The 20,154-nt window shown below is 28.5% G+C and overlaps 1 protein-coding gene across 1 annotated transcript; it reads left to right on the forward strand.

The window, feature by feature from the left end:
- The first annotated feature begins 15,961 nt into the window (after nt 1–15,961).
- On the forward strand, nt 15,962–19,815 carry LOC111041416. The gene is made up of 4 exons (XM_022325686.1): nt 15,962–16,212; nt 17,496–17,702; nt 18,439–18,569; nt 19,491–19,815. The coding sequence occupies exons 1-4, from the start codon at nt 16,119–16,121 to the stop codon at nt 19,725–19,727; spliced, it is 669 nt and encodes a 222-aa protein (XP_022181378.1). The 5' UTR covers nt 15,962–16,118; the 3' UTR covers nt 19,728–19,815.
- Nucleotides 19,816–20,154: the final 339 nt, after the last annotated feature.

The raw sequence follows: 20,154 nt of genomic DNA on the forward strand, positions 1-20,154 counted from the left end.
ACTTGTTTACCAACACAAACATCTTTACATTTTTTAAATCGAACCACTAGAAGTACCTTAATTTTTGTCAGTGCGACGGCTATTTCACGTCCATAAATTGGTTTTGAATATTTTGATGTAGACATTGAATGACTTGTGCGTGTGCGTGGGTGCGACCATAAATCAGATAAGAAATAACAATGTATTGTAAATTGATGCGGGTCGTGGGTGAGGTGATGGTAGGGAAGTATACACACACTAATGAACAATTATTACACACACAAAGACGATCAGTAATCGCAGGAACGAAATAATTGCCTAAACACAACTCCTTAAAAATGACACATTTGCAGGGGCCTTAATAATTAAAACAAAAACTTATTCGTCTGAATACATACAATATAAAATATATAATAATTAATAACAATAATAAATGAAGACAAAAAAGGTATGACCTGTACTGCTGTCAGCAACTCGGCAAAGCCACGCTGTAGTCTGGACGGGTAAGGCGACCGTGGTGGCACGTATGGAATAATGGCAATGTCACAATATATTGACGATAAAGTACTAAGTGACGGAATGTGACGCACACGTCAAGCCCCGGCTGTCTCGGGACTTGCGACGATTGTCGCGTGCACAACGTAAAAGGAAAAAAAAGAACGATTATACAGACGACCAGAAATAAGGTCGGTTGACCACGCGGTCGACAAAAGAAAAAAATACGTGGCGAACGGGCGAGCGAACTGTACCCACCAGGTTCAGCCGTTGGCAAAAGACAATTCGCAAGCTGACCGACGAAGGTTGAAGTGGACATCGCCAGCTGCGGGTGCGTAGAGGGGGGATGATCTGTCGCGGACACTCCACACCGACCGCGGAAACTTGTAAAGCCTTTGGCGATGTGTACGATTCGGCGGGAAAATCAGCCACGTTCGAACAATCGGACATAATTATTGAGCCTTGTCTTATATATTTTTGTATTATAGGTAGTAAAGTTTTATCCGATCGACCAGGTACACTCACTATAAAACACGCTTTGGTTTCCCGACATATACCACCGAAAATCCATTGCTGTGGCAGAATACGTCCAGAATTATTTTTCCTACTCACAAATAACTATATGGCGGGGCGATAGCAAACAAAAGTGGAGGGGCGATAACAAACAAGTTCCGTGTAGGTATATGGTATGGATGTGTTGCTATAAACCCGCGTGGTCACCCATCCGAGTGCTAGCTATGAGTTGCCGCAGGTTGAACGTACGACAGCACCTCGCCAAGCCACAGTTGTATCATTATGATGCAATATACCATAAAGTCTGAGGTAAGAAAGCCCAATTAAAAAATGTTCGAGTAAAAAATGTCGTGGTTAAAAAGTCTCAGCCTTCCAGAAAAAATCCAAAAACAATAAGTATCTGAGTTGATGACTTATAAAGTAAGTAAAAGTATTAATATTACTTATGTATCGTTTTAAACGGTAAGTAAGTCTCTTTGTAACGGTTATACAACAAAATTCAAGCATACACTCTCTGTCCTCAAATTCAAAATAAATAAGTTCGAACAAAATATTTCAAACCACTAAAATACTGTATTTCACCTATTTGTAAATCACACTCAAGTTAATCTTCAAAAAACAATTTGTTATTTATGATTATAAATATAGTCCAACAATAATTGTTAAAATTATCATTATAAATGTAATACGATATAAAATGTTTTATTATGTAAATAATATTTCAGACTGAAGAAAATTGTTCGTTTCAATCGTAGGTGATGGGTTACATATTGTATAAATATCATCATATTGTTTGAGGTTTGATATCGGCTTCAAAGTACAAGCATGCCTGGATTTGAAACATTAAACATTATCGTTTTTATGAATATATTAAATTAAAAAAATATATACATTAATAATTAAAAGTCCTTTTATTTTCATGGTTATTATCTCTATCAATTTATTAAAATTCCAATATTTAATAGAGTTTATTTAAATAGTAATACAAGTCTGATTAAGCAAATGTAAATAAAATATTCATTGAATACCTATACAAATGGTTACAAAATGTAACATCTAAAAGTATTATTCTTGGTATTTAAATATATACCTTAATAATATGAAGATATAAATAATTCGGTATAAGGTATGTTACAGACTAGACAGTCAAATAATGGTATTCGGTCCAAATATCCAGTTTCTTAAATAATATAGGTACCAAGTACATTAAAATAATAAATTATATATCAGTTCTTTGACATGTGGTTGTGACGTCGTACATACAACAAATCTACAGTGTTTCCTTAACCATAAAGAAGATAGAAATCGTAAACATACCAATGTCGTTTGGCATAATATACTACCTAATCTTAAAGTCGAATTAATTTTGTACATTGTACGTAAGTATATCATTCAATTCTCCTTCGTCATCATCGAAAAACGGATCAATTCCACCGACCAAACTTTTGACATAAATTTTCGAATATTTGCTACAGTCCCGTCTTGACACTTATTCCAATGCCCGATACACGATAAAAATATGCATCATAAATCATAATATTATACACGTACCCAAACACCTTTTGCAAGTAGACAAGTAGACAGTAGTGCACTTATGCTTTTTAAGCCTATCACAAAAAAAGAATGAATTAAATATTTATAAGAATTAATATTAACGGCGAAAGACATAAGCGCCAAAATGTGATAAAAAAAAAAAAATCGTACCTTACAAAAGCGCCAAAATCGTATCGTATATAAGCGCCAAAATTCTAGGTACCTGTGTGCTACGCAGTGGCGGCTCGTGCCTAGGAGTGAAAGTGTGAGCTCACCACATATATTAATTAGATATAATAGTGAAAATGTATAATAATAATGCATTTATGTATAATAATAAATTAATTTTAACAAATATCTGTTTAACTGTATTTATTATATAAAAAAATTAAATTTTAAAAACAAACAAACGACAATTATTATTATACTCCTAATTATCATTTTTTAAAGTACTTAATATTATTTTCTAAAACTGTATAATCTCAAAATTAAAAATGCTAATAAATATTTTACTAATTACATTTATACTTAAAACAGAGACTAATTTTTTTAAACTAAACTTTTGCAATGATTGCACACCACCTATACTTTGAACACCACGAGCCGCCACTGGTGCTACGGTTAATAGATATTAAATAACAGATAATATTATAATTAGAACTATATCGATCAAAAACTCCAAAGTTTAATCTTAATCGATAAATGTATTATTTTACAAAAACTCAACCAATTTATTAAATTTATATTAATTGCATGTATACTTACCTATACTCATATTATATTTTAACAATTTATTATTGACAATTTTTTTAATATAATATATTATATGAAATAAAATATTAATTTCGGCGCAAATGATAGGTCATTATTATACCTTTGGCACTTATGCCATGTGTTAGGTAAAACAGGTATACAATATAAGATTGGGGCTTATGTCATACAAATTTTGGCGCAAATGATAGGTCATTATTGTACCTTTGGCGCTTATGTCATGTAGCCAATATTAAATACCAGACGTCGTCGTTTTTCAAAGAATCTAGCAGAGTGCTTAGAAAGTGTTTGTCGTGTTACATCACGGTCCATATTATGAAATTTGATAGTGATTTTTGTTTGCTTTTTTCAATGATTTTTCGATTATTTTCATGTTAAGCTTTGAACTTAAAACATATTTTTCCTATGTACCACATTTATTAGTCATAAACATAGGAACTCGTATTTGCTCGTTTACTAATCGGTAAAAATTAATTAATTTTTTTTCGGTATTAAAAAAAATTATATAATAAATATAAAAAGCATAATAAATAAGTCATAATGTTTTCAAAAACTTAAAAAGGATCAAAGGTTTTGATTCTTTTAAAGATGAATTCTTCTTAATATTTTTCTTAAAATAAAAATAAAACAATAATTTTTTTTAAAAAAGTGTTGAAAATTTTAGTCGTGCACTTTTCCATGCTTATATTAATATTTTTAACTGTTTATTTCAGTGCTTATTTAAGCTCTACAGCGTTCTTTAAGTGCTTTAAGTCTCGAACCCTGATTATAAGCTTAATAATAATTGTTAAATATACTCTAAAAAATATTTAGAAATGCTCTTAAAAACATAAAATCAATAAATGTACTAAAATGGGCACAATAAACTTTTAATTTTTTGTCGTTGGGTTAACCTAATGTTAATAAAAAAAACATGAAAATGCAACGAAACACGAGCCCTAATTAGCAATTCACCTATAAAACGCGTATTCAAAATATAATACAATTTCGAAACATAGATAACTCTTAATTATTAATATTTTAATATTGATGTTCGATAAATATTTTGTTTACATTTATTTAATCAGACTTTCTATTTCGATAAACTCTATTTAATTTAAGTATTTTAATTAATCAAAAAAGTTATCAAACATTAAAATAAAAGGACGCATAATTTTATTATCAACATATTTTTAATTTGAATAAATTTGTATTGATGATACATTGATATTTTACGTTCCATTTCCGGTCGTGCTCGTACTTTGTAGCCTTTATATCAAACCGTAAGTAATAGTATAATATTTTTCTACATCTGAATATAAAACTTTTATATCACATTATATTTATAAATATAATAATTATTGCTGCATATGAAATTACTCATATATAATGAAATTATCTGTGACATGTTAATAGATAATTCAATTAAATTGCCTTCAGTTAAAAGTTAAAAGTTAATAAAGAAAACAATTAACTCGATACATTTTAGGTAAATTTTTTTCGGCATACATTATTTTTAAGTCATAAAGTGCCTTAATTTACACAAATATTTATCAAAACGTTTAGCAAGGTGCGAATATAAAATTACTATGATTTAAGTTTTAATATAGGTACCTAGCTAGTCGATCGTATAACGATCGACTGGTTAGGAACGACCTGCTATATAGTAGGTATATTATGTGATACCAAAATATGATTGATCGGTTTATTTTCTTATAATTACTTAAATATAGGTGTCACACAATATTATTATTCACTATTGACTTAGGTAATGTATAAGGAAATAATTTAATATCAATATAACCTTTAATGTGTACAAAAGTAGAGTGGACTTTCCGACTTTGTACTCGTAGCATTCCTGACTATTCACACAAACATTTTAAAGATACCTAGAAAAAAAACCTAACAGAGATAATTGTATTAATTTAATATTTAATCAATTTTATATAACATTAGAATTTAATTTTTAATTTTTTTTAATAATTATTTATGGGTACTGTACATTTTTAGTAACCTAACTGTTTATTTGAGTGGTTATAAGTTATAAAGAATTATTTAAGCTCTTTTTACAGCGCTTTTTAAGTGATTTAAGTCCCGAACTCTGATTGTAAGCTTAAAAATAATCACAATACATTTTATGGCTATAAAGCAAATGGTCTCGGGATTTATGTCCACCTCCTCCATAAAAACATTTAGAAATGCTCTTATAACCATAATATTCCTAAATGTACAAAAATAGGCACAATAAACTCTTAATATTTTTTCATTAGGTCATGAAAATAATTTACAAGCTTAGCAATAAACCTAATGTTAATAAAAAAAACTTGTAAATGCAACGAAATCCATGCCCTATTTACCAATTAACTATAAAACGCGTATTAAAAAGCTTGTACAATTGCAAATTATTGATAACACTTAATTATTATATTTTAATATTGATGTTTGACTATACAATATAAGTATTTTAATTAATCAAAAAAGTTATCAAACATTAAAATAAAAAGACGCTTAATTTTATTATCAGCATATTTTTAATATGAATAAATTTGTATTGATGATAAATTAATATTTAATGTTCCATTTCCGGTCGTACTTGTACTTTGTAGCCGATATCAAACCGTAAACAATAGTATAATATTTGTCTACATCTGAATATAAAACTTTATATTACATTACATTTATAAATATAATAATTATTGCTGCACAATTGTCAATGTTGGGAAAATTAATGAATGTACTCATATTTATCTATGACATGTTAATAGGTAATTAAATTAAATCACCTTCAGTTAAAAGTCAAAAGTTTATAAAGAAAATATTTAACTCGATAAATTTTAGGTACCTTTAGCACAATACATACAATTTAGCTACATTATTTTTAAGTCATAAAGTGCCTTGATTTGCACAAATATTTATCAAAACGTTTAGCAAGGTGCGAATATCAAATTACTATGATATAAGTTTTAATATAGGTACCTAGCCAGTCGATCGTATAACGATCGACTGGTTAGGAACGACCTGCTGTATAGTAGGTATATTATGTGATACCAAAATATGATTGATCGGTTTATTTTCTTATACTTACTTAAATATAGGTGTCAAACAATATTATTATTCACTATTGACTTAATGTATAAGGAAATAATTTAATATCAATATAACCTTCAATGTGTAAAAAAGTAGAGTGGACTTTCCGACTTTGTACTCGTAGCATTCCTGACTATTCACACAAACTTTTTAAAGATACCTAGAAAAAAAACCTAACAGAGATAATTGTATTAATTTAATATTTAATCAATTTTATATAACATTAGAATTTAATTTTTAATTTTTTTAAATAATTATTTATGGGTACTGTACCTTTTTTTTGTATATTTTTATATTTTATACAGACAATGACATTTATAAATGCAACGTTTTCGGCAATAAACTGCTTTAATTGCAATTAACCAAAAAAAAAAAAACATTGCAATATGAGAGGCTGACAGACTATCTTCGATCAGAACCATATTTTTTAAAAAATGATTTTATATCATTGAATTCAAATTAAACACATCCATTACACTATTACACATATGACGTTTAATGTTAATGGGGTACCTACACCTTTTTCTAAATAAGCTTAACTTACCTAGTTAAAAAAATGAGTCAACTTCCCATCCGTCCCTTTTAATAAGTACTACGAATCAATTTTTACAGTTCTGCAGTAATTCGACATGATGGGTTCTAGCCTTCTAGGTATAACACAATATTATTATTCACTATTCACATAATTGAAAGAAAAAAGTTCCCGTCTTGACACTTATTGCAATACCCGATACACGATAAGAATATGCATCATAAATCATAATATTATACACGTATCCAAACAAATTTTGCAAGTAGACAAGTAGACAGTAGTGCACTTATGCTTTTTAAACCTAACACAAAAAAAAAGAACGAATTAAATATTTAGACGAATTAATATTAAATACCAGACGTCGTCGTTTATCAAAAAATCTAGCAAAGTGCTTAGAAAGTGTTTGTCGTGTTACATCACGGGAAATCATGAAATTTGAAAGTGATTTTTGTTTGCTTTTTTCAATGATTTTTTGAGTGTTTTCAGTGTAAGACTAGAAGTAAAAATTATTATTTTCCTTTGTATCATATTTACTAGTAATAAAAATACTAACTCGTATATGCTCGTTTACTGATCGGCAAAATGTTTTAATTTTTATTTCCGTTATTAAAAAAATGTGTAGACAATATAATATAAGATTATAGAAATAATGAATTTATAAAGTTTTCAAAAACTTAAAAAGGATCTAAGTTTGGATTTTTTTGAAGATGAATTCTTCTAAATAAGTTTCTTCAAATAAAAATAAAAAGATCATTTAAAAAAAAGTGTTGACAGTTTTAGTCGTGCACTTTTCCATGCTTATATTAATATTTTTAACTGTTTATTTCAGTGCTTATTTAAGCTCTACAGCGTTCTTTAAGTGCTTTAAGTCACGAACCCTGATTATAAGCTTAATAATAATTATTAAATATACTCTAAAAAAAATTTAGAAATGCTCTTAAAAACATAAAATCAATAAATGTACTAAAATGGGCACAATAAACTTTTAATATTTTGTCGATGAGTTAACCTAATGTTAATAAAAAAAACATGAAAATGCAACGAAACACGAGCCCTAATTAGCAATTCACCTATAAAACGCGTATTCAAAATATAATACAATTTCGAAACATAGATAACTCTTAATTATTAATATTTTAATATTGATGTTCGATAAATATTTTGTTTACATTTATTTAATCAGACTTTCTATTTCGATAAACTCTATTTAATTTAAGTATTTTAATTAATCAAAAAAGTTATCAAACATTAAAATAAAAGGTNTACATTTATTTAATCAGACTTTCTATTTCGATAAACTCTATTTAATTTAAGTATTTTAATTAATCAAAAAAGTTATCAAACATTAAAATAAAAGGTTGCTTAATTTTATTAACGTATAGCGATCGACTGGTTAGGGACGACCTGCTATATAGTATATTATGTGATACCAAAATGTGATTGATCGGTTTATTTTCTTATAATTACTTAAATATAGGTGTCACACAATATTATTATTCACTATTGACTTAATGTATATGGAAATAATTTAATATCAATATAACCTTCAATGTGTAAAAATGTAGAGTGGACTTTCCGACTTTGTACTCGTAGCATTCCTGACTATTCATACAAACATATTTTATAAGTACCAAGCTTAAAATTTACCAAGGTAATTAAATTTATTTAAACAGTTGATTAACTTATACAAACAATATTTAGGACATGTGCATTATAACGGCGTAAATATGTACCTCACTTCATTAGTCACCGAGATTGAGATGTATTCCAATATTGGATAATATTAACGACTACAAAATAGCATTTATAGTAGAATTAGATTAATACATACGAATTAATACCCGTGAATACCTGTACATATCTCAATGTGTATATAATACAATTTGTTTTTACTATTCTCCGATTTGGATAATATTATAAAGTATTGCTATGAAAAAATCATTCCTTAAGATGTGCTCTATGGAACCTTGGGGTCCGTGGCAACCATTTAGGGGTTTCAGAAAACTTAAGTGATATTTTAAAAACATTCAGGAAATTACCTCAAAAAATCAAAGTTTAGATATTTTCACATTTTGATTTATTTATAATCATATGTTGACTTACTCATGACTCATGTTTCATTTTGTTATACCTAATCAGTTTTAATATTTGATGGATACAATTAATTGACTCTTGAACTCAAAATGAAGTTTAACGGTCGAAAATGAAGATAGGTAGCTAATGAAAATAATGTATCGACAAAAGTTAAATAAACCAAGTGATTAAATGCGGAATTCGTAATATATATATTTTTTTAATATGTTGTATAATGCATATATAATAATATATTATATAATGCATATTTAAATTAATAAGTGTTCTGTTTGCCAGACAGCAGTTTGATGTCTAAAAGTATTACGTTTTACGTAATGTTATACCAATATTATTCTTGAAAACAATTGACAAAGTAAATTATCAATATTATAATATTATGATTATTTTATTAAGTGTAAACTATAATAATTATATTATCAATATTATAATATTATGATTATTTTATTAAGTGTAAACTATAATAATTATATTTTGTTTGGAGATTATTAGTATGAGCACAACATGTTCTATACATTTTCAAAATAAGAATTCATAATAATATGCACTATACTTTTATACTATTACTTTGAACGAAATTTATATTATATTTTTTAAACCATTACGATTATCCAACGCTACATGTAACTCTGTCACAAGTACATATTTAATGTAAATTAAATAGAGGATAAAAAAAAAATGAGCCTCGTATAAGTAATTCTGACAGTAAAGAAAATCATATAGTTGTATACAATTAATAACACAGTATATATTATTATAAAAAAAAATACATAATTTGTATAAAAATAATCGTCCTCATTGAATGACATTTACGCTTTATAATATGCTAAATATTTTATAAAACTTTTCCATGTCGTTTTTATACCGATTATTATATAATGTACTTACCTACAGTATAATTTTGATGGCAGACTGTGATGGCGTCAGACGTGGGGTCCGATACTCCGATATTTCCATATAATATGACAATAATTTAATAATAATGGCCTTATTTTATATGATATTACTATCGTACAATAATGGAATTAAATTATAATTACATTGGTGCATACAAAATCTATTAAACCGAACCTTGTATCGGCTGTATCCATTATTGTTTGTGCAATGTTCGTTCGTTCAATTCTGGAATTTCGAAACATTTTTTTTAAATACATGGTTCCAATGTTAATCAAAATCACTATCATAATATCATGAAATATCCTCTAAAAAAATGTTAAACATTTAGAAGAATGCTCTTAAAATCACTAAATGTACAAAAAATTTGCACAATAAACATTTATTATTTTTTTCGTAGGGTCGTGAAAATAATTTCAAGCTTAGCAATAAACTACTAATTATCCTAATTATCAATCTACTTATAAAATGCGTATTAAAAAATGTGTACCTAATTTAGAAGTATAGATATGACACAATTTATATTTTAATTCTGATGTTTGATGAATATTTTGTTTACATTTGGTTAATCGACTCTATTTACCAATTAAATAAACTCTATTCAATATTAGTATTCTAATTATTCAAAACCGATACTAAACATTATAATAATAAAAGGGCTCATAATTGTATAAATGTATAATCAACACATTTTTAAATTGAATAGATTCGAATACAGACTATTGATGATATTTAATGTTCCATTTCCGGTCGTGTTTGGACTTTGTAGCCGATATCAAACTGAAAACAATATTAAAAAATGTACTTCTATTTGAATTGATGATTTTTCAGTCTAGATTATTATTAACGTAATAAAATATTTTATACCTATCACATTACAATAATTATACCTAATTATAATAATTATTGCCTTATAATTGTCAAGGTTGGACTAGTTAATGAAAATAATTTACTGTGACAAGTTAAGTTAGTTAAATTAAATTTCCTACAATTAAAAGTTAACAGAGACAACATTTGAAAATATTGTATATGTTATACTGCTTTTCGTTCTTACGATTTGTTTTAATGGAATTAAAAAATGGGTTTATTGAGGGCATGTAATTATTTTAGTGGTTTGAAAGGTTTTAGTCGAAGGTAGATCTACAGAGTTTGGCCACCCCTGTCGTATGGTATAGTCACAAATCACAATATGGGTACCCATGTGTGCACTGCTTGTGTTCAAGAAACGAACGAAGAGCATCTGCTGCAGCGTTCGGGTTTCAAGGATTTTAAATGACATATATATTATATATATAACCAACCTATAATAATATAATCCCATTATTGTACAAAAACATACTATATATAGACATCTATTCAACCCCAAGCTGTATATTCAACCCCAAGCTACAGCAGTCAGGAAAAATAACGATATATTATGTAGTAGAATGTAGAATGTTTTATAAAACTACTGCGTAGAATGCCTGCCCACTGCGTAGTTATAATGTAGTTACAATAAAGTCTTTAAGAATAAAATAACTTTTGTCCTAATCAATATTTAAATTGTTTCTTTTTTTATGCAGTTTATATAGACGCTCGCTCTACAAGCGTGGAGAGTAATTTTGTATTTTTCTTTTTTAATTTTGAAAAAAAAAATGTTAATTTTGTAAAAATATATAAACTTATATAGTAGCCCGTGTGTAGTTTTTTTTTCTTCATATTTTCAATATATCCCTATAACTTCTAGGAACAATTCTTATCTACACGAAGACAAAAAGGACAAGTTGAAGGTAGCTAGAAAACCACAGACTGTCGTGTCGCACAATAGTATTGGCGATGAATAATTATAATTGTTAATTACTCCACTAACACGCAACATATTTGAAAATCCTTTCTCGTTGCAAGGTGAAAAAATGAGAAGAACCTCTATTCCAAATTTCGAGTTCGTACATAACGTAGTTTTTAAGAAACAGCGATCAGTGACTAAGTGGTATTTGGATTTTATATTTATAAATTATCATTATCTCCATCTTTTCAGTAATTCAGTGTATACCCACTGCAATCATCGCATCCGCCCACTCCCACCTCTTCCATTCGTTAAAATGTGAGGCACATCATGTGTATAATATAATATAATATATATTATATAATGGTTTATAAAACGAGTTTTAAAAGTGAAAGTATTTAATAAAATATAATGATAATTATAGGAACGAGTGACGTTTTAATAATATGTGCCTTCGGATTACATAATATATTTTCGTGTCGTCTCAACGAGCTTGTCTGCCACTTAAACCTCGCAGCGAACATTCGTAGGAATGTATGAGATGTTTCACAGTTGAAGTGCGGTGGGTAGAGGTGGCGGCGCGGCGTTTCTCTGACATTTGAAACTCGCCGCCGACGACGGAGTGAAACATGACAACGAAGACGACAAAAAAAAAAATATATTATACCAATGCCTATATAAAGAAGATCCGTATAGTATATTATTATTATATGTTTCAACAGTCACATTCCAACTACAACTACGCATCACGCCCATCTGCTCCATACCCACTCCGCACCCCTACCCACTCTTAGCTTTGAACATCACTATATGCAGTATGCACCCTCTGGCCCACACACGTCGTGTCGTGCCGGAAACGAGCGTAATATAATATCTTTACCGCCGCCGCCTCCGCCGTACAGGCACCGCCTCACGACGAAGGTTTTCGTTCGGATCGAAGATTTATTATACGTTTTAAACTTAAGTAGGCATGTACAGAATTTTTTTCTCTCGTTTCGTTTCCGTCACTCGACGTTTGTATATAATGGACTACGTGGAGATATTTACGGCAACATGCAGCTGCAGATAAAGAATGCACGCTACAGTGTCAACAATAATATGGACGTATAGCTAACACATTTGGGCTCAAAACGATATTTTCCCAGGAGAATATATTGGTAGAGATTAGAAAGTGATTGTGTACACCGAACAACGTGGAGATATTTAGTATTGCTTCCTAGGAAATTAATTACTATATTATGTAGAATACCTAATATAAATAAATTATAAAATATCTTTAGAAATAGAGACTGAAGCACTATACCCTCTCAAAACCGCTGTTATCATTGAATATTTGGAATTCAAACATATAACACACCCACAACAGCGACATAATAACCCTATAAATTACCCGAAAGCTATTAAAACAGTGATTTATTTAGTTAAACATATCATTATTCTTATATTCTATCAATATTTAAAATGTTTATTGGTAGCCGGTTGGTACCAATATATACTCATCCACGACTATTCTAATCCGCTATGTACACTAATATTTAAAATTTAGTATTTTAATACATAGGCAATTACCCTCAATAATATTATAATAGGTATAAAAAGGAAATAGCATAAAATTAACCTACATTTTTGAAAATGTAATAATTACATAACCATTACCAACATATAGTATTATATATTTATTCAATTATTTCAAATACTATGGTAAGAAAATTGTTTGATGAGAAATTGTAAATGTAGATACCTAAAAATTGATTTATAATGCATTGTTGACGATCCACCATACAAAATCTACTTATCGAATTGTAGAAACCATCTGTCCACTCCGCAGGTGTCCGGTTCACGGTTGTACTATACATTTTCTAAAATACGAATAACAGGATAGGAATATTGTGTGAATGGAATTTCCTACCCGACTTGACGACGACAATGTTTTCGTTAATAACACAGAAATGCATCAAATTTCAGAACCAATAATATTTTATATCATTATTGGCGCAATGATGTTTAACAAAAATAAAATATTTTTAACAAGTGGTTTTTCGCAATTAGGCAGCAGTGAATATTTCTCCATAATTCCCTCCCTATCACTAATCGTCATAATAGTTGTTCCCAAATTTTTAATAACAAGAGAGTGTTGAGCGAACGTCCCTCGTTTTTTTCAAACTGAACGTGAACGCGAAAAACGTTTATATTTCAATGAATTTGAGCGATTTTTAAGACGTTCAATTTATATGCCATTTAATCAATATATGTTCAAAATATATTGAATAATTATACTATACAATAATATTTCCTCATCATAATTCCAATTTTAAAAAAATTAAATGAAAGACCTAGTGAAAGCGGTAATCGGTCAAAAAGTCCGGGGACAAAAAGTCCGGGGACAAAAAGTCCGGAATGAAAAAAGTTGGACTAAAAGTCCGGATTTATTTTTTGATTGCCGGACAAAAAGTCCGAGTACATTTTTACTGTCGGACAAAAAGTCCGAAAATACAAAATTGTCTATTAAGTTTATACCTAATTATAATATAATACTATTTTTAAGTTATAATTATAAATATTTTTAGTTATATTTTTTTTATATATAGATATTATATACATGTAATATACATTTGTATTATACTTACCTACAGCAATCTTACAAATTAAATTTTCATAAACATTACGTTTGCCAATACAATAATAATAATAATAATAATAATAATTTGATATACAATACGTTTCCCTAAGAAATGATTGTCGATGTCAATACAATAATAATATTTTTTTAAAAAGTTATAAGTTTTAAAAAATCTAGTCTACAATAATAATTTCTATGTCAATAATAAAAAATCTAGTCTACAATAATAATTTCTATGTCAATAATAAAAAATCTAGTCTACATTTATAATAACAATAATAATTTAAAATACATTCCTTTTTCTTAAGCAATGACCAATCCTATTTAAAAATTCTGCTATTGTTAACTCGTTATTAACAATTTTCCTACATAAATATTGTAATTTTACATTTTTTTCTGTTCCGTGTTTTTTTTTTCTTACTGGTTCCATATCATGTAATGCTATTTTAGCTTTATCTACCCCCACTTCCTCACGAAATTTATTAATCAACTTCCAAATTGTTGGATGACTATGCCCGATTAAATGCGCAAATCTATTGTTCCAGCTTTCACAAATATTATTTGTACGGTGTCTGGAGTGTAATGTAGCCTCGTGTACGTTCCATGTTTCAGGGGGGTACAATGGCTTATTCCGTCTGAATTTTGAAACCCCGACTTTTCTATATGTTCCAGTAACATATGTGGAATCAAAATAATCAATTATATCCGTATTATCGGGTGCACAAATTGATTTTAAGTACTTCATGCCTTCAATCACTTTTTGCACCGGCAAAAAAGCTAAGCCATCGATCATACTACAATAATGGCTAAACACGTTGTCATGATTGTATTTATTTTGTAATCCTAACTCTTGTAATTTTCTATGAGTGCTTTGGCACAAATGATAAAAACAACCTTGTATTACAAAAACCTCCATTTCAACCTCCATCTCAACTAAATAGCGTCTCGGGATATACTGACAAAGTGACAAATTATCGTTATTACTTATTGTAGTATGTAGGTATAATCTTATGAGTTAGGTATGGTAGATAAACTGTTGACATACTGCCGCGATAAACATTAGATAGATATAGCCATATAGGAACCTACCTACCAAACTATAGTGGATTTCCGTTATATTTTTGTATATTTTTTGTCCGGCAATCAAAAAATAAATCCGGACTTTTAGTCCAACTTTTTTCATTCCGGACTTTTTGTCCCCGGACTTTTCGTCCGGGATTCGTTATAGATTCAAAAATTACTCGACCGATTTTCACAAAAATTTGGGAGATTGTTCTTAAAAATATCAGAAAAATTTGAAACACATTTAGAAATGATCCAAAAATAATAATAATAACAATAATTAATAATCTAAATAATCATTTAGTAATAGTTACTATTACGGTTTAATATGCTGAGTTACACTGAAACTGATATACACCAATATAATGCCGTGTTTTATATTAATTGTTCATTTTTTCACCGTCAAAGTCGGGTTAAGTATTGGTTAAGTAGTTATAGTTCTTATAATAAATTATATCTACTTGATATTTCTGCTTGTATTTTGGCCGAACAGAAGTAGATATGCATAAATATATTATTTTAATATTGTGTGGCAGAGGAGAGTACTGGCGGTACAAGTCTATCATGTGATATATGAAGTGGGTGGTGGGGACTACCACCACCACTGCCATTCAGGCTGCCTATAAAATGGCTTACGAAGAGTCTATCACAACCATTGTGCGATCCGTATACCTACTCACCGCTGTTTCCAATTTACTACCCGTCTTGTACTTTTCTCTCATCCATTCTGATATTTTAATTTTGTTATAACCGTTTAATAATCCATCATCCTGAATTTACAGACACGCAACGTCATAATGAAGTCGAAAGTAGTTATAGCGACGATTTGCACCATTTTCATTACTTACAGCGATGCAGAACTCAAACTAACGAATCAGGATTTTCTAGGATGTAAGTACCTACTTATATTAATTTTCAAATTTTGGTATTAAGGTAGTAGAATTTAATTCCTAATATAATTCAGCTTATGACTGGTCTTTTAGTTTTTTTAAAACTTTTTTTTTATATTACATTTCACTCGTCATTATTGTTATAATTGTTTGGCTTTTTAATCTGTTTAATATAATAACTGCGATTAGCACAATTAATTTTTTCGGTTTTAAAAAAATTGTTTGACTGGTATTTTTATTTTATAAACTAGGCGACTGTGGGTAATTTATATTTTGTCCATGCTGTTCCATACGCGGCAAAACACAAGCTGTTCTGTTTTTCGCCGCATACGGTGCTATAATAAAACAATAATTGTAATCCTATTGACATTAACGATAAAAGTATTTGTGTTTATTTCAGTATTCTTATCTAAGTAGGTTCTAGTTTTAAATATTAAATGCCAAATTCAAACGAGTATACGAAGTAGGTATATTGTTATGTATTTTCGTTTGTCTCCCTCTTGCATAAACGAATTATAATAGTATTGAATGCGCTTCATTCCCTCCACGGCCACATCAGTATTAGAACTCCACAATTGTATGATGATCGCCAAAGTAAAATTATTATGTTTTATAATATTTTTGTTCGTGTACTGTTATAAGTTATAGTTATATACTTATAACTAATATAGTTGTTACTACAAAACAATGAAACACGTCCGACTTTCAGAAAATGTGTAGATACTTTGAAAGTATCTTAAGTTAGTAGTCAAATAGTAGAATCATAGGACTATTGGGTAGGAATAATTGTATTTTTTGAATAAAATATATCTTAATTTTAACTAGATAAAATGATTGATTAACTATATTTATCTAGATAAAAATAAAATCTAGTTATATCTAAGTATATCTAGGTAAAATATTTGTAGTATATCAGATATATTTACCTAGATACAAATTTAGTTGTCTTCACTCAACACTGGTTGTATGATAACATTTTTTAAAATATCTTCCTACTTAACTTATTAGTTTTAACTTTATGCAGACTTGTATTTACAATACTAGTAGCTAGTATCTCCCTTGTTTCATATTGTAGTTAAATAATTATAAAAAAATTGAAATACAGTCAGATCATACTTAAAAATAGTTACTTGAATAGATTTTAATGATTTCAATCAGTAAAGGAACACTAGGTATATCATTTGATAGTTCTATCCAGTTTCATTTTTAACATGTCACCTCCAACCCATTATAACTTGAAACCTAAACTAATTAGTAATTTCTTCGATGTCCTATGTGTTACAGTCAGTCCATTAATGGATAATACCATAGACGTGTGTGGTTTTTCGGCAGAAATCTCGAATTATTCTGTGAAAGGAGTGAGTTTGGATTCAAAGAAGATTGGAGGTTGTGCCTACACCAACTACACAAAAAATGGTATGGAGGTGAAAAAATCATTTAACGTGTGGCTAAGCGATTTGCAGAGTGGCAAGCAACAATGCGGTGTAGAGGGTAAGTGTAACAAATTATTATTTTAGAAGGTTTCAGGAGTCTATGAAAGCTAGCCCAGCTTAATAACAGTAAAGTATAAACCTATTAAACTGCATGTATATTAAAAACATTGTTAACTAAAATGTTTCATTTGAAATTCATAATGCCCGGTATATACCTATGTCAGTATGTTACATCCAACATTTACCAGACCAATCTTTATTACTCTTTAACTTATCACAAAAAAATAAGATACAACAATACTACAGATGTATTTATTTAAGAATATTCATTTAAGTTAGAAACTGAAGTAATACTTATACAATTTAAAAAAAATAACAATGAATAAAATTTGAATGTACACCCATAATATATAGCAAATTTTTTTGGGAATTTTAATCTCAAATCATTTTGTTAGAATTAGTAAAGTATTAATACACCTACTAAAAATAAGCATAACAGTTAATCCACAGCACCCAATATTTTATGTCTATTTCAAATGCACTATTTGATATCCCTACCCACAATCGGTAATAACACCCTGGCAAAGTACTCCATATCCACTGAATATTGTAGTATTGCAGTGTTTAAATTTATTTAAAATCTAACCCTGATGAATATTTAATGAGTCGTAGAAGTACAGCCAACACTTATTACAATGAATTATAACGTATAAATATGATTTAAGAATATCTTACTATGCCCCCATTTGTCGAGTATATTAATATTGTTCTGTCGTCTGCGGACGAATTTGCAGGTATGGAACAAACCATTTTTTCATGCTTGGGAAAGCCCATATTTCTAAAAAGTAACAATTTTGGAACTCAGTATGCACGTCTAAACGGCCGAGTTATCAACAAGAATGGAACAGACAGTAACAGATGTGCCGTAAGTATATTATAACTAAAAATTTGATTTGAAACTGGTGCATCTGAATACATATTTAATTTCATTATTTAATTAACTAATTAATTAAAGACCAATTATTTTCTTTTTAAATTCTATATAATCAATTTAAATATATTTTTAGATTTCCAACTACATTACTTTATACTCTGTCTCAAAATATAAGAATAGATAATCTTAGATATGCGGCAGGCAAATGCGCAAAGTGGTGGTAAATGGTAATGGTTATGAGCATAATTTTTACAGTGGTCCTCGCTAAAATCAGTCACCACCTGAGATAATCTTATTTGAGACGGAGTATTATCTACTTCATATAGATCTGTTGAGAAGTCAATATTTTACTAGGTTAATCAACAATAAAATTAAGTATAAGTATATTATTTTCATAATATAACATATATTTATGTACTTGCGAAAAATAAATAATATTAATAATTTAGTATTTTTTTCACTCATCTTTGAATTTTATGATACACATTTCTTATTAAACTATGTAGGTATAACATGGTTAACAAAACGTATTATTTTCAATTTAATTGTAATTTACAATTTAAAAATTGGTTACATGATAAATTTATTTTCCAATCTCTGCAGTTATACCTACACTAGGTACCTAGGTATAGCATTTGACAATTTTCATTTGATTTTTTTTGATAAATGTTAAGAAACATTTCAAACATTAATTTGTATGATATTATAATAATAATTGATACTTTAATAATTATGAATTATATGTGTATTTAAAACGTACCAAAGACAATTTTATGTAATTTTAAGCTGGCAACAGAAATATTTCATTTGAATCCGAATGTCTACACACTTGTTTGAGCTATCTTACATAATATGATGTGGTTGATTAATTGTTTTCTGTTTTTCTGTTTTTCTCTTTCTCGTGTACTGAAGTTACTTGAGAAGGAAATAGGTAGCTACAAGAAGTATCGGTTGGTGATTAGCGGGGACAATTCATGCACCGGCATGTCAAGCTATTTCACTGATACTTATCCGAGGATCCAGAAAGGATACAAGTTGCTGCGATTCTTCGGAGAACCGAAATACCAATTTAGATTCAAGCGGTCAATATCGAATTCAACTTCCACTATTAAAAACGAGAACTGGTTCTATATGTGGATGTTGGGTTGATAGGTTCTAAATAGCTTATTAATCCCTAACAATAATAATTTCTGTATTTTTTTTTTAAATTTTTTTTTGACATCTTTTTTCTTTTTAAATGGAGTTTTTACTTCTTAAATAAATAAATAAATAAATAATTATTCAAATAAAAACTTTCAAAATATAAATCAATTGTGTATTTTGTTAATATTGTAGTTGTCAGTAGATAAACTTCCAGTATCCTTTCATTTTTTATAAAATAAGTGTACCTTCCATGCAGGTTCAATTGTATATCGGTATTTTTCTTTTCATTATAATTATTATTCTAAAATAAATTATTTAATATAATGCAAAACCTAATAAAAAAATATATGCCAGGTAGGTATTTGTTATTTGAAGTTATCAAATTATAATCAAATAAAATTTAAAACATATATATTTAAAATTTGTATGTGAG

The sequence above is a fragment of the Myzus persicae genome, unplaced genomic scaffold (assembly GCF_001856785.1).
Source record: "Myzus persicae strain clone G006 unplaced genomic scaffold, MPER_G0061.0, whole genome shotgun sequence".
In the NCBI taxonomy this organism is placed as follows: domain Eukaryota; kingdom Metazoa; phylum Arthropoda; class Insecta; order Hemiptera; family Aphididae; genus Myzus; species Myzus persicae.